At 40.0% G+C, this 17,880-nt stretch overlaps 1 protein-coding gene across 2 annotated transcripts; it reads left to right on the forward strand.

The window, feature by feature from the left end:
• The first annotated feature begins 1,153 nt into the window (after positions 1 to 1,153).
• Positions 1,154 to 11,538, forward strand: LOC308123115 (chitin synthase chs-2-like). Of its 2 annotated transcripts, none has more exons than XM_080485398.1 (22): positions 1,154 to 1,202; positions 2,977 to 3,112; positions 3,360 to 3,548; positions 3,651 to 4,530; positions 4,896 to 5,079; positions 5,219 to 5,314; positions 5,590 to 5,751; positions 5,969 to 6,143; positions 6,270 to 6,371; positions 6,470 to 6,611; positions 7,150 to 7,350; positions 7,567 to 7,682; positions 7,822 to 7,994; positions 8,118 to 8,293; positions 8,375 to 8,641; positions 8,741 to 8,933; positions 9,027 to 9,052; positions 9,138 to 9,202; positions 9,326 to 9,436; positions 9,517 to 9,731; positions 9,819 to 9,912; positions 10,375 to 11,538. In XM_080485398.1, the coding sequence occupies exons 1-22, from the start codon at positions 1,174 to 1,176 to the stop codon at positions 10,486 to 10,488; spliced, it is 3,846 nt and encodes a 1,281-aa protein (XP_080341524.1). In that variant the 5' UTR covers positions 1,154 to 1,173; the 3' UTR covers positions 10,489 to 11,538. The 2 variants fall into 2 exon arrangements, with proteins under 2 accessions (XP_080341524.1, XP_080341523.1); XM_080485397.1 differs by having other exon boundaries at positions 7,822 to 7,990; positions 8,114 to 8,293.
• Positions 11,539 to 17,880: the final 6,342 nt, after the last annotated feature.

A 17,880-nucleotide genomic window follows, 5' to 3' on the forward strand; every position in this document is an offset into this window, starting at 1 on the left:
AGATTAAGTTATTTTGCCTCAAACAGTGGGATTTGAGTCTTGAATTCTTGAATCAGCGTGAAATAATTATTAATCCAAACCGAGAAAAGTCAATGACCACGTACAGAAGTAACAAAAGAAGATTACGTAATTAAAACATTTAAAAATATGACGATTTTCAAACGTGATTTAAGAAAAAAAACAAAAAAACAGCATCTTGTTAGATTGAGAAGAAAAAAAAAATGATACGAATAAGGGAACCAAAAACAACTTAAAAGATCATCTGATCTTTTATTCCCGTTTTATCTGATTTAAATAGGCTGTCAATGGACTATCAATCCATCAAGGGGCAAACACAGAAAGCAGTCACACACACACACACACACACACACACACACACACACACACACACACACACACACACACACACACACACACACACACACACACACACACACACACACACACACACACACACACACACACACACACACACACACACACACACACACACACACACACAGTCTCTCATTTCAAGTCACCAACAGACCTCAAATGCTTGTTCTTGAACTGTGAGAGAAACAGGTGAAGGTGCTTCAACATCTAAACAGAAGAAAAAAATAAAGTGCTGCTGGCCTGGAAGAGATAGTCAGTCTCATGTGAAAAACCTTTTCCAGGTCAGTGTTAGAATGTTTTGGCTCTTGTAATGGACCGGCTGGAATGGACAGACAAAGTTCCAAACATTGATTTCAAATGAAAAAAATTAAATAAAAATAGAACAATATCAGCAAGTTAGACAGGACAACCAGTCTCACTGCGGAAAAACTCGGCATTTGTCCTAATAAAACCAAATCTACTAAACACACTTGTCCCCAGTAAACAGGGAGTTTTTATTGTGAGGTCTGTCTTTACAGATTTACGTGAGATAAACTTTACTTTCTGAAAACTATTTACAAAAAGAGAGAGAACCCCCCCGCAGTCCTCAGTTATATATATATTTTTATTTCTTTTTATAGCCACTGGTTTTGCTTCTTTCACTTTGGTGCGGCATTATTTTTGGCACATCCTACACGCTGTAATAAACATCTGGTTGGGTGTGGAGTTTCAAGGACATTAGGACATGCCCTGTGAGTCAGGTGCAGCTCTTTTAAAGTATTTCATTCAACCACAGCACATTTGTTTGCCACAATCACCATGGAGGAGGAGGACAAGGACATGCCCAAGTAAGTGTGACTTTAACAGAATATTTATTTTAGATATACATGCATATACTAAAGAAATGCAGTTATGTTTTATTAGGACCGATTGATCTACTGTATATCCGTAATGAATTAGCCTTAAAATAATATAAAAACTCTGATATAAAAATAGATGATTTGTTGAACTGAATTTTATTTGTTGTATACATGTATTGTGTATTTCAATTATTGAAAAGTTGTTCAAATTCTTTATTCTTTTCATTTGTATTTGTATTTTGACTTATCAATTTATTAATTTATTTTTTTTGTCATTTTTTTTCATTTTAAATGATGTGTATACGAACTTAAAAATTCCACCGCCGAGAACACCGGGGATAGGAAGGAGAAATTAGTTTTCTATTTGGATTTAGCGGTTAACCGGACAGTGTAAAATGGGACATCTGCTCTTCGGGAAAAAACTCAGTAAAGGATAACGTGCTTGGTGGTGAAATTCGAAATTAATGGCCCAAACTTTTTAAACAGAACATTTCTCATCATCCTGCAAAAACTATGCAAATTGACAAGGTTGTTATCTTTAAAGAACCGATCAGGTCAAACATAACGGAGAGACAAACAACCACACGAGCTCAGCCACAGAAGTTTAGATTTCACCAGATAACTTAAAAAAAAATCACGTTTTTGTGCTTTGGGCAAACACTGGCATGGCAAGAAAAAGAGCCTTTAGAATGTTCCAATGACGCAGGTTAATTAAAGGAACTTGAACAATGCGCAGATTGGAAAGGGGTGCGTTCGGTGCGCATGTCCGAGCGCACCCTCAACACACTGCGCCACTGTGGAGCCAGGTCAGCAGCGCACTGACGCACCAAACCTACACTGGAAATACAAGTGTTCAAATTATTGATGACTCGGAATACAGCTGTCATTTTAAGTGTTCATCAAACGAGGGCACTATAGCACAGGGAGAGAATTTCTAGCTCTCTTACGTTGTACACCGTACCCAATTTGTTAATAAATAAGTGCAGGCTCATAGAACTGATTAAAATGTTTCACCAAAGCTAAATAAATACCAATAAAAAATTATAGACTTTTCAAGAGGGCTGGATTGGGACATTTTTTAAACCACCTCATGTCGAGGCCTGTTCTCCGTCCACCAATCTGAAATATGACACCCCAAATTAACAGAGAATATCTTCCAATCTACCAGTGATATACGAATAATCTTGGTCTTAAAGGAAAATCTACACAAGTGAGATTGATATTTTGATCAAAAACAAAAAATCTGTTATTTTGTCCCTGTGAAATAATCTCAACTCAACTTTATTTAAAGAGAACTTCAAAAACAACCACCGCAGGAACAACGTGATGTACAGAAATAGACGTGAACACCTAATATCACAACACAAAATGAGAAGAAATGGGACAGATGACAAAACTGAACATTTTCATTCCTGCCTGAATTGTTTGGTCAATTTTGATCAATGTACAGCAAACCTTATCTTATATCTATGTGTCTCCAACACTCAATACATCTCAGATTAAATTCAAAAAACAGTATTTTAATTACAGGTATATATATATATATAAAAAAAAAATGTATTCCCTGATTATTTATTTTTCCTATGTTTTATTTGAATAAAAAAAATAAATTGTGTTTGAAAATGGCACCTGACCACCAGATTTTCCTGCTGCTGTCTGTACTCTGAAGTTCTGTGGTACCTCCATTGAGGAGGAATATTTAATACTTAAAAAAAGAAGATACCACTGTTTGAGACCCCCTCGATTTTCTACTTTCTTTCAGGAGGCCTTGGGACACCTGTCGAGAAATCCCCGTTATTGACGATGAACAGACGCCATGGAAGATGCTCAAACTGCTCAAGTTCATCTCTTTGATCGTAGTGGCTATCTTCGTGTTTGGATTGGCTTTGTGCAGCAAGGTTTGGTCTTTTTATGACTCAAGACATGACTGTGAACTTACCAGGAACCACAGCGAAACATATTTTAGACCTAATAATTATACGTGACTTAGACATCTTTCTCACGTATAATCATTACTTCCCAGGAACCACAGCAAAACACATATTAGATGTAATAATTATACGCGAGATAAACATTGTTCTCGCTGTCTGTAGAACAACTGCTGGACTCACCTGAATAATCTTGTTTTTTTTTCCTCATTTCCAGACGTCTTTTCTCCTGCTGATCACTTTTGCCAATGAAGGCACAAAAATCCTTCCAGATGAGCAAAGGCCTGTGGCACTGCTGTGCATTGGCTGCACTCTCATTACATCCAGTGTGCTGTTATTGCTAAAAAGCTTCTGGAAATTATGTTACAAAAGTTCCAAATTCCCCAGGAAAAGCACCGCTGCACTGGTAAGACAAGGAGCAACACTTCATCTCTTTCTCTTTATCTCAGGTTCTATCAGCAGGTTACTGACTTGTTCTGTTCTGCTTGTTTTTTCTTTTTCTTTTTAGATTTTGTTCATGGAGTTTCTGGCTTCGGCCGGTGCAGCGATCCTCACCATCGTTGCCATGCCTCACTTTGATATCGTGACTAACATCACGATACTGAACGGTGTGGGTATCTTTTCCGTGCTTCTGCAGGTGGTCGCTCAGTGCTACGCCAAAGAAAGGAACCGCTTCTTGGTGCCATCCATCACTGCCTTTGTGTTCATTCTTCTTGGCTACATTCTGTTTGCTGCCTTATACATCATAAAGGATCCCACCAATACCAAGATGGCTATTTGGGTGGGGCTGGCTGTTGGAGGCTCATTTTTGTTGTCACTGAACTGGTGGGAAAATTACTTCAGACTGATTTGCGAGAGCAGCGACTCCATCTTCCTGAAGAATGTGTGCCGAGACATGAAACATTGCGGGAACACACTGCACATCCTCTCCAGCCTGCTCAGGATTGGAGTGACTGCCGGTGTCCTCGGAGCGTACGTGCCACTGGACCAAATGGACTGGGAAATAGTGACCAACATCCCAAGGCGTGAGACCAGAATCATAGCCATCACTGTGGGTGTGCAGCTGATCTCCTCGGCTCTCTGCCACTGGTTCTCCGTAATAGCTTGCAAGATGCACGCCATGCGTCGCTGCTTCATCCTGCCCTTGTACCTCGCCTCTCTGGCTGTCATGGCTCTGTTCGTCATCCCCGTCATCGTTTCCTATCAAGAGTACAGAATAAGACTGAATGGGACCGCGAGCGTCAATTTCACAGGCTACTGCAATACAGTTGTTGATGGAAGGAACGTGAGCCTGGCTGGCAACGTGTTCCCTGATCTGGTCCTGGATGTCACGCACACACTGTGCTTCCTCGACATGTCCAGGCTATTTGACATCGGCATGCTCACAGGTAATAATGTTTTGGTGCAACTTAGCAGCACTAACACCAATAATTTGTGTACAAATAGTATAAAGGTATGATGTTAACAAACAAAACCAAAGAACTAATTCGTTAGGTTTGAACCTTAAATGCATCATTCATATCACAGAGTCTTGTGCATTGCAAAGGAGGGGAAACCATACCTACCTTTTCAGACATATGAGTGGCAATTATAGGAAGAAGAGAGCTTTTATTATCTCGGGGCCAATCCCAGCTCTCAGTGATGGAGACAGGCAACACCCTGGACAGGCTGCCAGTCTCAACCTTACGTCTGGAGACTAAATACAAGTAAATACACTGCAGCATACTCAGAACAGGTGTTTCTCTTCCCTCAGGCATGGCGGTGTCCTGGTGGCTGGGCCTTTTGTTGGGCACCCTTCATCTCTGGTACCTCAATCTGTATCGCATTCAGAGGACCCAGGACTTGTTCATCAGGAGGCTGTACGAAGGAGCTTTGATTGAACAGTCGTTGCTCTTCAACACACGATTTGACATCCAGACCGGACTCAGACTCAGGAAGTAAGCAAGGGAGAGATGTGCGCTGCAATGCATGTGTATTTTTGTTAATTAGGTGCTTCAAGGTTCATTTAGAAATTAATTTAAATATAGGGTTTATTGTAGGCTCTGGTATAAATGTGTCAATGTTGTCTTTTTTTAGGGCTAGAAAATTTGAAACCTTGATGGTATACCTGTGTTCGACCATGTGGCATGAGACCCCAGAGGAAATGATGAATATCATTATCTCCATTTTTCGGTAAGTTACACGTGTTTAATCTGTAATTCTTATTCTTAATTTATGTATTTTTTAGTGCAAGTGACTGGCTCTGAATGTACCTTTAACTCTAGAGAGCTTTATTTCAGTTACTTTTATATTCAGCGATTAACAGTTTATGAACTCTGATATTCAGTTGAAGAAATGCTAGTAAAACAAATTTCAGCCAGGTTGATTACCCTTCCAAATACCCCATTCTTATATTCTCACATTGGGAATCACCACTTCACATTGTTATGTTTGACTGACTGTTGCAGACTGGATAAGTACAGATCAAAGAACCATCCCAAAGTCAATGACTTCGTCTTTGAGGGCCACATTTACTTCGATGATGCATTCGAAGATGTTGAGGGGAGTCAGGAACGTCACCTCAACCAATATGCAGAGACGCTTGTGGAAATCATCAAAGACGTTTATGGGTGAGTAACGCATTAGAAATCAGTGGCAGCCATGGAGTACTGTCAGATTATCTTAAGGTGTCTTATGGTGTCTGGACGTCCACTAGCTTTTTGTGAGCCTGCACTCAGCCACGAGAGACAACAGTAACTTCTGACACAAAACCATAAGTCTGCCTTGTTTTCACTGTGTACGTTGTACAATTTACAAGCAGTGTGCTCTGTCGTTCTCTGTCATCAGTGTCTTCATGAGTCTGGATGAAAAGCTGTTTAGAAAAAAACATCAGATCCCTGATCAGAAGATTATCAGGACACCGTATGGAGGCCGCCTTATCATCACCATGCCGGAGGGAAACTCCCTCATTGTTCACTTAAAGGATAAAAACATCATCCGTCACAAGAAGAGATGGTCACAGGTCAGAAACTCCAGAAGTCAAGAGACAGATTTATGTTTGCAGGACAATTTCTGTCCAGTCGACATTCTCGGTATCATACTATTGAAAAACACAGCAGTCAGGACTGTTATTTGTTTCATACTACAGGTGATGTATCTTTATTATCTTCTGGGATGGAAACTCATGTCCAAATATTACGTACGGTGGAATCACGGAGAGGACGAGAAGGCGCTCAAAGCTGAAATTCAGGTGATCATACAGATAAATGTTATGACCAACTGGACATGCATGCATGCCATTATGTATTGTGACATGGTAATACTGACCAAACCTGTCCCTCATTCCAGAAAGAGAAGCACAACACCTACATCCTTGTTTCGGACGGGGACACAGACTTCCAGCCAGCCTCTGTCATGCTGCTCATTGACCGCTTAAGGATGTATCCTAAGGTTGGAGCAGCTTGTGGAAGGATTCACCCCACTGGTTCAGGTTGGCACTAATGATGAAAAATGTTAGGAAATGTATAAATTGAGTAATATTGAGTTGAATGGCGTAAATACTTGAGTAAACCTTGGATTGTGAGAGAGGATCATAAATACAGTAAATTAGATAATCAGTGCAACACTGATGCTAAGCACAGATGATAGTTTGGAAATTCCTATGGGATTAAAGACCACATCCACATTCTCCATAACCCTTTTGAATTTTTTTTACCACTTTTCTTTTGATGTAAAAGGCACAACAAAGAACAACAACTTGGTTCTCGATCTTTCTTTCTGCCACTTGGATCAGAAATAGCATTACATTATTCTTACGTGCCGATATACAGCATGTCACATTGGTCATCCCTTCCTATTCAGTGACAGTTGACATTTTGTAATGTGCACATATCAAAGGTGATGTGCCCAATTTTATGAGATTCATGTCACACATGTAGTCACCTTTTAGGGTTGCAAAAGTAATCTCTGTGGTGGGGGAAAAAAGTGTTTTTACTGATGTTATTTTTCCTCTCTGCATCTGTTTGTAGGTCCTGCAGTTTGGTTCCAGAAGTTTGAGTACGCAATCAGTCATTGGCTTCAGAAGACGGCTGAGCATGTGTTTGGGTGCGTGCTTTGCAGCCCCGGTTGCTTCAGTCTTTTTCGGGCTGAGGCACTGATGGACGACAATGTGATGAAGACATATTCCAGCCCGTCCGTGCAGGCCAGCCACTACGTCCAGTACGACCAAGGTAAAAACTACGATGTCTCATATTCACACTCACGAATGGTTGACCTGTGATTGTACGACTCCCGTTCCTCCTGATAACTCCTTCTTTTGTCTTATTTTATATTTTCTGTCATGTTACATTGGTCTACAGTCATGGCAGGAAAAGTCCCAGTGTGACAGCTCTGGTCTGACTACTCAGTCAGCAGGAAATTAAAAAACAAAACTATTTTCCGTGCAGGTGAAGACCGCTGGCTGTGTACTCTATTACTGAAGCAGGGGTGGAGAGTAGAGTACAACGCAGCATCTGATGCTTACACCAATGCACCAATGGACTTCAAAGAACTCTACAACCAGGTGAGAAACATCCGTTGCCACATAGATAATCCCAGTGAAATCAAATTATTTGCTTCCAATGTTCGATCAATAAATGAGTATGAGATGTCACTAGCTATAAATTACATCAGTGTCATGTTTTTCTGTTTCACCGCTTCAGCGCAGAAGATGGGGTCCGTCCACACTGGCCAACATTGCAGATCTGCTGGGCTCCTCCACCAGTGTTTCCATGAAGAACTCATCCATGTCCAAAGCCTACATGTTCTACCAGCTGTTCACCTTAATCTCAGTCATCATGTCACCTGCCACTATTTGCCTTCTGATTGCAAGCAAGTGCTCTTTTTACATTTGAGGGCAATCTCTATGCGCCCGGGAATCTTGCAAATAAAGTTTAATACAACTGACATTCTCTGTTTAAAGATGTAAAAATGACCATCTGTTTTCTTCCACAGGTAGCCTGAGATTCATCTTGGACATCAATGGCTCCGGAGCTCTGGTCTTAGCTGTAATACCGCCTGCTATCTACCTGGGTCTTTGCTTCAAGCTGAAGGCAGACACTCAAATCACTGTTGCAGCAGTCATGAGTGTCATTTATGCCTTCCTTATGTTGGTGGTGATCATGTCCATTATCGGTAGGTTATGTTCTAACAGTTATACCTTTGTGCATACCTCTCTATTTTGCTTTCATCATTAAACTTGTTTTTTCCCATTAGGTGCGATGGTGCAGGACCAAACGATTCTCACACCCAGCAGCATTTTCATCGTCTCGATGGCCATCATTTACATAATCACCGCTGCAATGCACCCTCAGGAATTCTCGCTGCTGTTCTACAGCCTTATGTACATCATCAGCATCCCTAGTGCCTACCTCCTGCTCATCATATACTCCATGGTCAACATGAACAATGTTTCCTGGGGCACCAGAGAGACAAAGGCTGCCACTGAAGCACCTGTGACGCCACAAACGACATCCCAGAAAGGTAGGAAGCACACTCCACTGCCACGCCACTCACAGAGCAGGACATGACTTGTATTATTGATTGTTCTTCCCTAACTGGTGCTGAATTTAACCCCTACAGCCAAAAATGCCTTCCAGCGGTTCCTCTCGTGGGCTAAATGTTGCAAAGGTTCGAGTAAGTCTTATAAAGCTGGGCAGGCCAGTCGGAGCAAAATCTCAGAGCCAGCAGAAGCAGCAGTGCCAGAACCTGAACCCGAACCCGAACCCCAAAACACTATTGTGGAAGATGCAATGTTCTCAGAGCCGGAACAAGTGTAAGCTTTGATTAATGAGAAACAATGTCAAACATATACTGTGAAAATGACATGGCACTTACATTTTTCTGTTTATTTCCCCCCCTTTTGCAGGCAACGCTTTGACGATTCGGCTCATAGTAAGTTAAGAGAGAAAAGAGAAAAAAATCTCAATGCACACTATTTTGATGTTTTCCTGTGTAATAATGTTCTGTCTTTTTCCAGACTGGGTCACTAACTTACAGAACATGTCCAGGGACATGGAACTTGAAGAGGTCTACCTTGATGAGGTTAGCACCGTGTTGCAAATAGAGCACAAGAAGTGCTGGTGCTGGTCCCAGTATAAAGACAGGAAATTAATTCTTGTTTTAAATAGCTTTGGTCAATGAAAGTGCTCGTGTGTCTGCCTTCAGGATGAGGAACATTTCTGGACAGAGTTACAGGAGAAGTACCTGAAGCCCCTGCCCTATGACGAAAAGAGGCTGAAGAAGACTGCAAATGAGCTGAAAGACTTGAGGAACAAGGTCGGTGTGAAGGACCTGAGGTATTTTAGTGCCTTGCTGCAGCTGCTGTCAATTAATGTTATCTTTCTGAAAATGCACAGATCACCTTTGTCTTCTTCTTCGCGAATTTGTTGTGGCTGGTCGCGGCTTTCACCCTTCAAACCTTCGAAAGCAATCTGTCCATTCAGATTCCAATTGTGGACCACAATCTGGAGTTTACTGGTCGCAACATCGTGATCGATCCCATTGCCTTGTTGTTCATTTTGGGATTTGCGCTGTCTGTTGTGATTCAGTTTTTGGCCATGTTATACCACAGGTAAGCACTTATTTTTCTTCACAATATTTTATCCTCCTGATATTTGTTTGAAAAACACTTTAACACATCTTTCTTGTGTTCACCCAGAATCATCACACTCGTCCATTATGTGGCTTTCCTGGACACAGAACCCAAGGAGCTGAAAATGAAGATAGAACCAAAATACAAGCCAGGCAAAAAGGTATGACCGATAATCCCCTATTGTGCCTGTTAACTTTAACTTTAACTTTCTCTTTGGCTTTTGAATGAAGTGTTTGCTCCTCCCTTCAGTCTTTTGGTCTGCATTGATCAGTGGACACACTCACAGAATCCATAAATGCTCTTAAAAAGTACTTCCTTAAACAAACACAAAGTACAACAAAAACAAACTGCTAGAGAAGAAGTGCCTCTTCCCTTTTTGGAGAGCGCACCACAGAAAGTCATCTTAGACTTGGTTAGTTTTAACTCCAGACTCTATCCTGGAGTTAAATTATTCTAGAGTCTTTGCAATGTACAATTACTTTGTTTCACTCCTTGTGTTATGTTGTGTTTGCTACCAGCTGCACCTTCACTGAGAAATAGTTAAATCACCGTTTGCTCAAGGGGCGGTTGCATTAGTGTTGACAGCATGTACTCAGTCAATATGAATGTAATTTCCTCCTAGGATGACTCGGCGTCCAACGCAGATTCGAGCTACAGCTCCGAGTTTTCCAGTGAGTTCGACGAAAGCGAAGACGAACTGTACACGACAGGATCTGACGGAGGAACTAGTGTGTAAACACAAACCAACAATGTCCTTGCACTTTGAAGTATCCATTATATGTGACATTTTTACCCACTCCTTTGATTGCGTGCATTGTTTATCACTTGCACATGGTTAAGCAGTTAAAGAGGAATCATTGAAGTCAACTTTCCAGTTTATTTGAAAAAAATAAATGTCTTAGTGTGTTCATAAATGTTGTTAATCTGAAATGCAATGTTAATATTGCTTAATGTATATACACACTGACTGTGAGCTATTTTAGAATTTTAGTAATTTATCATATTTATCCTTTTCTTATAAATTTGTTTCTGTTCTATATAAGCTGGTTAGATGAAGTGAAACCGACATAAGATATAATTTTTTGAATGCTGTTTTTCTTTAAAGTGAGTTTACTCTTTAAGACACCTCATTTTCACCTCTCATTACCTGAAAATCATATCTGTGCAATAAATGATCATCATGTGTATTTCATTTAATGCAAAAGTGAAAAAATAATATGTAAAAATGTAATTATCAACAAGTGCAGGAGGATGATGACAACTATTGTGGGGCTCACAAGCAATTCCATTATAATATTTTGGCTTTGATGGAGAAAGTTGTCCGTCATCCTTTTGTACTTCAAATATGCCAAATAAAAATGTTGAAGATGGCTTGGCGTTTTGTTCTTCTTCATGAGGTCTGGTGACATTACACAATATCAGCTTGCACAATGACTCAGTTTTCTTGAGGTTTCCTTCATGAAGGACTCAAGAAATGAACCATCCCATCCAACTACTGACTGACGATCCGTCTGTGTTCAACATGGAAGCTCTGAACGCAGCGTCACCACTGCTGCTCTGCTGAAGCCTGATCGCCTCAGGCAGATCATCCCAAAGACTGGCTACGGATACAGATTCCGACCCACTCTACATGTATGAAATCAAGCTGTATGCGAAGAATGAGCGAGAAATCGATTCACTGATCCACATGACCTGGATTTACAGCACCGACATACAGTAGATTACATTTTGTGTCAGTTTTGTTCTTCCTTGTATTTTTCTTAATAAAGAACTTTGGATTTAATGTAAAGATGGATTTGTCCTCTTTTATGTCTTTTTATTTTTTTATTTTTTTAACAAAAAAATGCTGCATCCCTTTGATATTGTTCTGAATCATCATATTTTGAAGATGTCCTGCCAATGATCGATGAACAGAGGAAGACTCAACAGGCCACACGCAGAGAACATGCGAACACTAGAACACACTAGAACACTGGGACAGGGGGGAATGCAGACAAACTGGCAACAACACACCAAACAGAAGCCCATTTTATACCGCTGTGACCGGGTGAAGACAATCACCCAATCAGGCACATCAGGGCAGGAAGCAGCAATCAGAGACAAGGCGAGGAAGTCAAGCCGAATGACACCAGAGACGACATGAAACCTTAAAATAAATCAGTCGAGACAGAAAATGTGAACAATGATGAGTACATAGGGTTTTTTTTTTCTTTTCTTTCTGTGGAAATTATGATTTAAAAAAGAGCTTTGGTGCATTTCAGAAATGTAAGCGGCAGCAGCATTCTGTTTCCTAAACATGCATGGTGGGGTCTCAGCTGGTGCAGAGGGTGTCGGAGCACGGCGCTCAGTTGTGGGAAACTGTGGTGGTTTTTGTTCTTTAAGGCAAGAGTGTGATCAGACTTGGGGCTCAATAGAGATGAGAATGTCTGCAAATGAAAGAAAATATACGGACAAAAGGCTATCTCTAGATCAAGAAAAGCAGAGATTTTATAAAAATAAATGGATATATATAAAAAAATATATAAAATAAAATAAAATATATAAAATATATGAAAATATACGGTGATAAAAGATATGGTGGCAGCAAATAATCAACCACTCTTACAATATAGTGTTTAAAACAACCATATTCTTTTAACCATAAGGCAAACTACACAGACACAATCGGATTTTCATGTTGTTGTTTTTTTTTAATTATAAAAAAAACAACCAATATATTTCATTCAGTTTAAATTAGCACAAATTGCTTTGGAGGAACACATATCAATACAGGACGCAATAAAGATTGATATCAAGAGGGGAAAAAAAGATAAGTTTACCAAACACCAAACCAAAGAATTCTAAAAACAAAAAGAGAGCGAGAGAGAAATGTCAAAGCATGAATGATGTGCAACTCTCCCTCAAGATATTTTAACCTAAAATTTCAGAATTATGGCGAGTGTTAATGCCTGTGTAAGCCATCATAAGCTTCCACTGTCAGTTTCAGCTCGCTCACACGACACAAGAATTTGCTTCTGATTTGTGGTGCAGCAAGTACAATAAGATGCCCAACGTTGACATAAGTAATCCAACTTCTGTTCTTCTGAATGTGAAACAACTGCATTTGTGATGACTCAAAAAGCCTTTTGCCCAGCCTCCGGTTAATCTTGTCTGGAAGCTTGATGTTGACCACTGACAGTGGCCTACAAAAAGGCTATCTCAGGACCAAGAGAAGCAGAGATTTAAGTCACAATTCGGAGAAAAAACTCAATATGAGCCTTTCACTTTTGGTTGAGAGTAAAGAAAACCAGCGTCACTGAGGAATCTTGTATCAGAAGAGCAACAAAATCCAGTTTAGACTCTATCTGAGGTGGAGGTGAAGACAGAAACATTCATAGGATTTTGTAGACATGTACATTGCATACTCACAAATCAGAGAATGAATGTGGAAATCAAACTACACACAAAGTGTGTTGCTCACATAACAATTTGTGCATATATCTAAGTACCGGCATTATGGTCAAGTGTCACTGTGTAGAGCTGGCCATTGAAAACCTGCGAGGTATATAACATGTATCAGTGGTGTCCTTGTTACCGCACAATGTGCCATAATCACCGTAAATATGTGGCAACACATACAATACAAATGAAGGAAACAGAAGGAACATAATTGTCCTGACCGAAAACACAACTTAAAATTTTGCAGTTGCACTAATCTCTGGACAGACAAAAGCAAAATATGACCGCATATATGAGTGTGTAGGCGTGTGTGTTTAACAATGTTTGTGGTAGGTATTGACATGACAGAATTTCACCTTTAAGGAGTGGTGCTGTCGCAGGACAACGATGTTCAATTAGCTTTCAGCAATTATCTATTCGCCATGCTTTCTTAAGGTAGGAGTTTCCCCCGGATGAAGAGAGTGAATTTCCTCGCATGCAATTAGTTTCTGCTTGATGGGAGGCAACTTTATTTTTTCCGTGATATTCTAGAATTTACCATGTTTGAGCGCTGATGGTGTACACTTTATAAAGAAGTATGCTGTTATACTAATTGTTTTGTTGCTGGTGTTACTATAAAAAAAATAGAATAACTGCTGTCCCTGAAGACTTGTGTTTTCTGTCTCCTTATCCATTCAAAGTGTCAAAATGTATTTGTGACATTACAGGAGACTGTACATAGTCTATCACTTTAACCAAAGTTGGAATTTGTTCATTATTGTTTGTGGATGGAAATCCAAATACATTTGCGTTAAAACAATATAACATAAAACAGGGTATCCAATTCTAACCAGGAAAACTTGGACCTGTAAGTTTTACAATATTTTAAAATGAAAAAATAAAAGATAAATGCAAAAACATGTTTCATGGCGTTAATGAACTAAGTTGGCCTAAACTGAGATACCGGGATGATCTCCTCTGTTTGCTCTAAGTCTGCTCATCAACATTGCCATGTTGACGAGGCTCTGACATGAAGGCGATGAAAGAACTTCTTTAGCGTTGTCTTTTTAATAATAGCGTGCGTGTTTCATGGGCGGCCATCAGCAAGATTAACTGTTGTCAGATCACATGTGATGCTTTGAAGCCGCCACGACAAAAAAGCCTTTGGGACAATCTCATGAGGACAGTTAAAATTCCCTGCTTACAAAGGTATGTGCTGACAGGATAACCAGCCAGTCTGGTCTGAACCTGAAGTCTCTGCCATTTAATCATAGTAATGATAATGCACTTCATTTGGAGGTGCCGTTCAGGTCACCCAAGATCCCTTTAAAAAGATCTAAAAAGATTTAAAAAGATGAATTCACAGCAGGAGTGAATTTGTGTTGTTTTCACAGCTGACCTGTCCGAGGCGTTCTCTACCTTTGCGAAGAGTCACTTACGATCCACTCTGGCGCCACTTCAAGCTTGATAGAGCAGTACAGACAATATTATCTTAAGTGCTGTCTTGCTGAAAAATAAAGGCTTTTCCTGGATGAAAGAACATGTTCTATAACCCCTCACTATATTTTAGTATTCAGTGTATTTAACGCAACCCCATACAATCAGAGTGTAAAACCAGCTGGAACGTCTCCCTAGCGTATAATCTGCAACACAACCAGTCCGTGGTTGCTCACAATGATTTTAAATGTTGATTTAACTTTTCCTGAGATCAGCTCTGATGGGTTTCGGTCCTGAGAATACAATGGTGTTTCTGGACTTGTGTGTTGATACAAGCTGATGCTTGTCTTTGTGGATTTTGCTGTGCATGTGATAAAAGCCAATTGATTCTTGAAGTGTTCCTGATGCCATCCACAGGTTCTGAATTCATTAGAGCCCAAAAGATAAACTGAATCCAATTGTGACCTCCTACGTTGAACCCTCACGCAGAGATATTTGAAATGCTATAAAAGCTGGATCTTGCTTTCACCCACAGCAGGTGGGATTGGTTCCAGCCTCCGTGACCCGAAGGCCCCGTTTACACGACAACGTTCCAAGCGACAACACCTTGTACGTTGAATAAAAAAGTGTTGCGTTTACACTGCAGAAGCAGACACACCGATAACGACGTAATCAGTATGCCGGGCCACAAGTGGGCGCTGTTGCTTGTTTTTGGAACGTAACCACACATACATGTGTGCAAAGAACAATACGCTATAAACGTGAACAAAACCGAGAGAACCCATACATTCGTATGGAGAGATGACAGATCGGATGCTATCAGGGGTGAGTCTAAATGATATAACTACTGATACGGACGACAAAACTTGAAAACGGACTGGGAGGAACGCCGCTGTGGAGGCAGCCATGTTTGTTACTCGCGCATGAGCAGAAGAACTATTTATCACGGCGCTATTTCTGACTTGCTGTTAACCAACTGGTTATAAATGCTAGTCGAGACGTCCGATATCTGCACTGTTAGTTTATTGTTGCAGGTCTTCTTGCCCCTGACCCAACTTTTTAAAGATAAGTTTCTGGCACAAAGTTAAAAGATAAATATGCTTCATACATATCATCCCAACCTTTTTTGAATTGAGGTTGTTAAAGTAGTTATTTAATGTGTCTTCTCGCATTTTCACGTATTGTTTTTAGAGTGAGGTCTTTTAAATGTAAGAAAACTTTGGAAGGTAGAAAATAATGACAAATGAGAAACTCAAACTAGGATATATAGACTTCTTTAAGGGAACTGGATAACATGGTGATCAGTTGTACAATTTTCCGCAAATATTGTTTCACAACCTCAATGACCGAGAGGACATTCTCTGACTTTTGATTATTTAAACAGCCGTTTTGTTATTTTACTGTGAAAGGTAATAATTGTCATTTGTCAGTCACTCATCAAGATTATCTCGTTTCAAGCGAGGGCGTGACACGCTAAGAACTCAGAGACATTTTATCTACGTGAAGATGATAGCTGAGTCAGTCTTGGCAAACACAGATTGGCATGACAATGCTTTTATGCATCCTCATTGCAAATACAGATGTCATGACGATGCAGCAGTTTTTCCACTTATAACAGGAAACCAAGTCGAAAAAGTCCATTACTATAATGATGAGTAAGTTTCAGTAACATTTTACACGTCACTGAAACTAAGGTGGCATTTTAAATTCCAAAGTATGTTGAAACTCTTTTTGTGTACTGAAGTGATATTCAGAAGAAAATAATCAAGAACAGCAAGAAGAAGAAAAGTGTGGCGGTTTATAAACAAAGTACGAACCAAACCTAACCTAGGACAACAAAAGTAATGCTATGACAACAAGATATGTTACACATTTTAATTTAAATACTTAAAATGTCTGAAGACCACCTATATTTGTCTCTGTTCGGTCTGTTTACAACACAAACAAACAAACAAACAAACAAACAAACAAACAAACAAACAAACAAACAAACAAACAAATAAAATCTTATGGATCCTAAAGAACAATCAAATCTCAAACCAGATACGAAAGAAAAATCATGCTCACCAATTTAAACCCACAATCAACTATACTTGCCAAAGTGTATTATTGTAATTTTACAGTTATATATATATATATATATATATATATATACAAATATCGGCCTCGAGTGCTCCTGCTGCTGCGACAGGGATGAACGAATGAATGAATGATTCTTTATTTCGAACGTACAAATAGAAAAAGGAACAAAGGAAAAAAAAACAAAGAAATAACATAATCCACTTGATCTGCATTTGTATGAACGAAAAGGAGTAGGAAGAAGTAAAAACGTATTTACTCCTACCCCTCAGACACTCTGTCCCTGTCCCCCCTGTCCCTGTCAACCACTGTCGTGGTCTTCTTGGTGGAACGCTGTCCTGGGCCAGATGCGTGGGTGGAAGACCAATCGAACACAGTAACACTAATGGTTGTAACTATACTGGTACTCAGCTAGTCTACTCGTACAAAACAGACAGGGAGAGCGGAGCAGGATGCAAAAATAGAGTTTTATTGCTAAAACCCGGTGCTCAGATCAGTCCCCAGACAGATGCCAACGATCAGACACTTCGCTAGGCACGATCGAACACAAAAATAACTTGCTTGGGCTTGGTCTTTATATACACTGCAGATGTTCCTCCTTCCAAACATGTACTTCCCATTTTCATCGAAGGGGGGGTCCCCCGTGCACATCAGGTGCCGCCCATATCTCTTTTTGCCATTTCAGCATTAGTGCAGAAATAACCGTATTTCACTCGGGCATGTTTTGAGACCCCTCCCGTCATAAATTCATTCTCTTGTTGACACTAAGGGTGTTTTCGTTTGGCCCTGTCTGGTTTATTTTGGGCTTCGTCCAGCACCTTTTAGCTGACACGGTTATAATCGCCCACGTTTGCGTTCCAATTTTTAAAAAAACCTTTATGAGTTCAGTACATTGCTCTGGTATAGTTTTCATACATAATATGTGTTAGTGCTTCTCGAGACACATGAATAATTATTCAACACCACCCAGAGACAAAAGCCCCTTCCAGTTGAATGTAACACCAACAGTTGCACAGATGCTTATTATAGACTCTGGTACATTTGATGAACTATTGTACCTCTCAAGAATTAGTCCTTTGTATCTTTTTTCAAACTGAGTTACATTTGATATTTGTTTTATCTCCATTTCTAATTTATTCCACAGCTTTACTCCACAGATGGTAACACAGAGACCTTTCACAGTTGTGCCCACTTT

Source organism: Lipophrys pholis (assembly GCF_963383615.2).
Source record: "Lipophrys pholis genome assembly, chromosome: 17".
Classification (NCBI taxonomy): Eukaryota; Metazoa; Chordata; class Actinopteri; order Blenniiformes; family Blenniidae; genus Lipophrys; species Lipophrys pholis.

What these genes read in the sequence shown, in the direction of transcription:
- LOC308123115 (XM_080485398.1), top strand. Translation starts at nt 1,174, where the DNA reads ATGGAGGAGGAGGACAAGGACATGCCCAA. An exon ending in ATCATTATCTCCATTTTTCG is followed by an intron (nt 5,315 to 5,589) that starts GTAAGTTACACG and finishes TGACTGTTGCAG; the next exon opens with ACTGGATAAGTACAGATCAA. An exon ending in GGTGATCATGTCCATTATCG is followed by an intron (nt 8,294 to 8,374) that starts GTAGGTTATGTT and finishes TTTTCCCATTAG; the next exon opens with GTGCGATGGTGCAGGACCAA.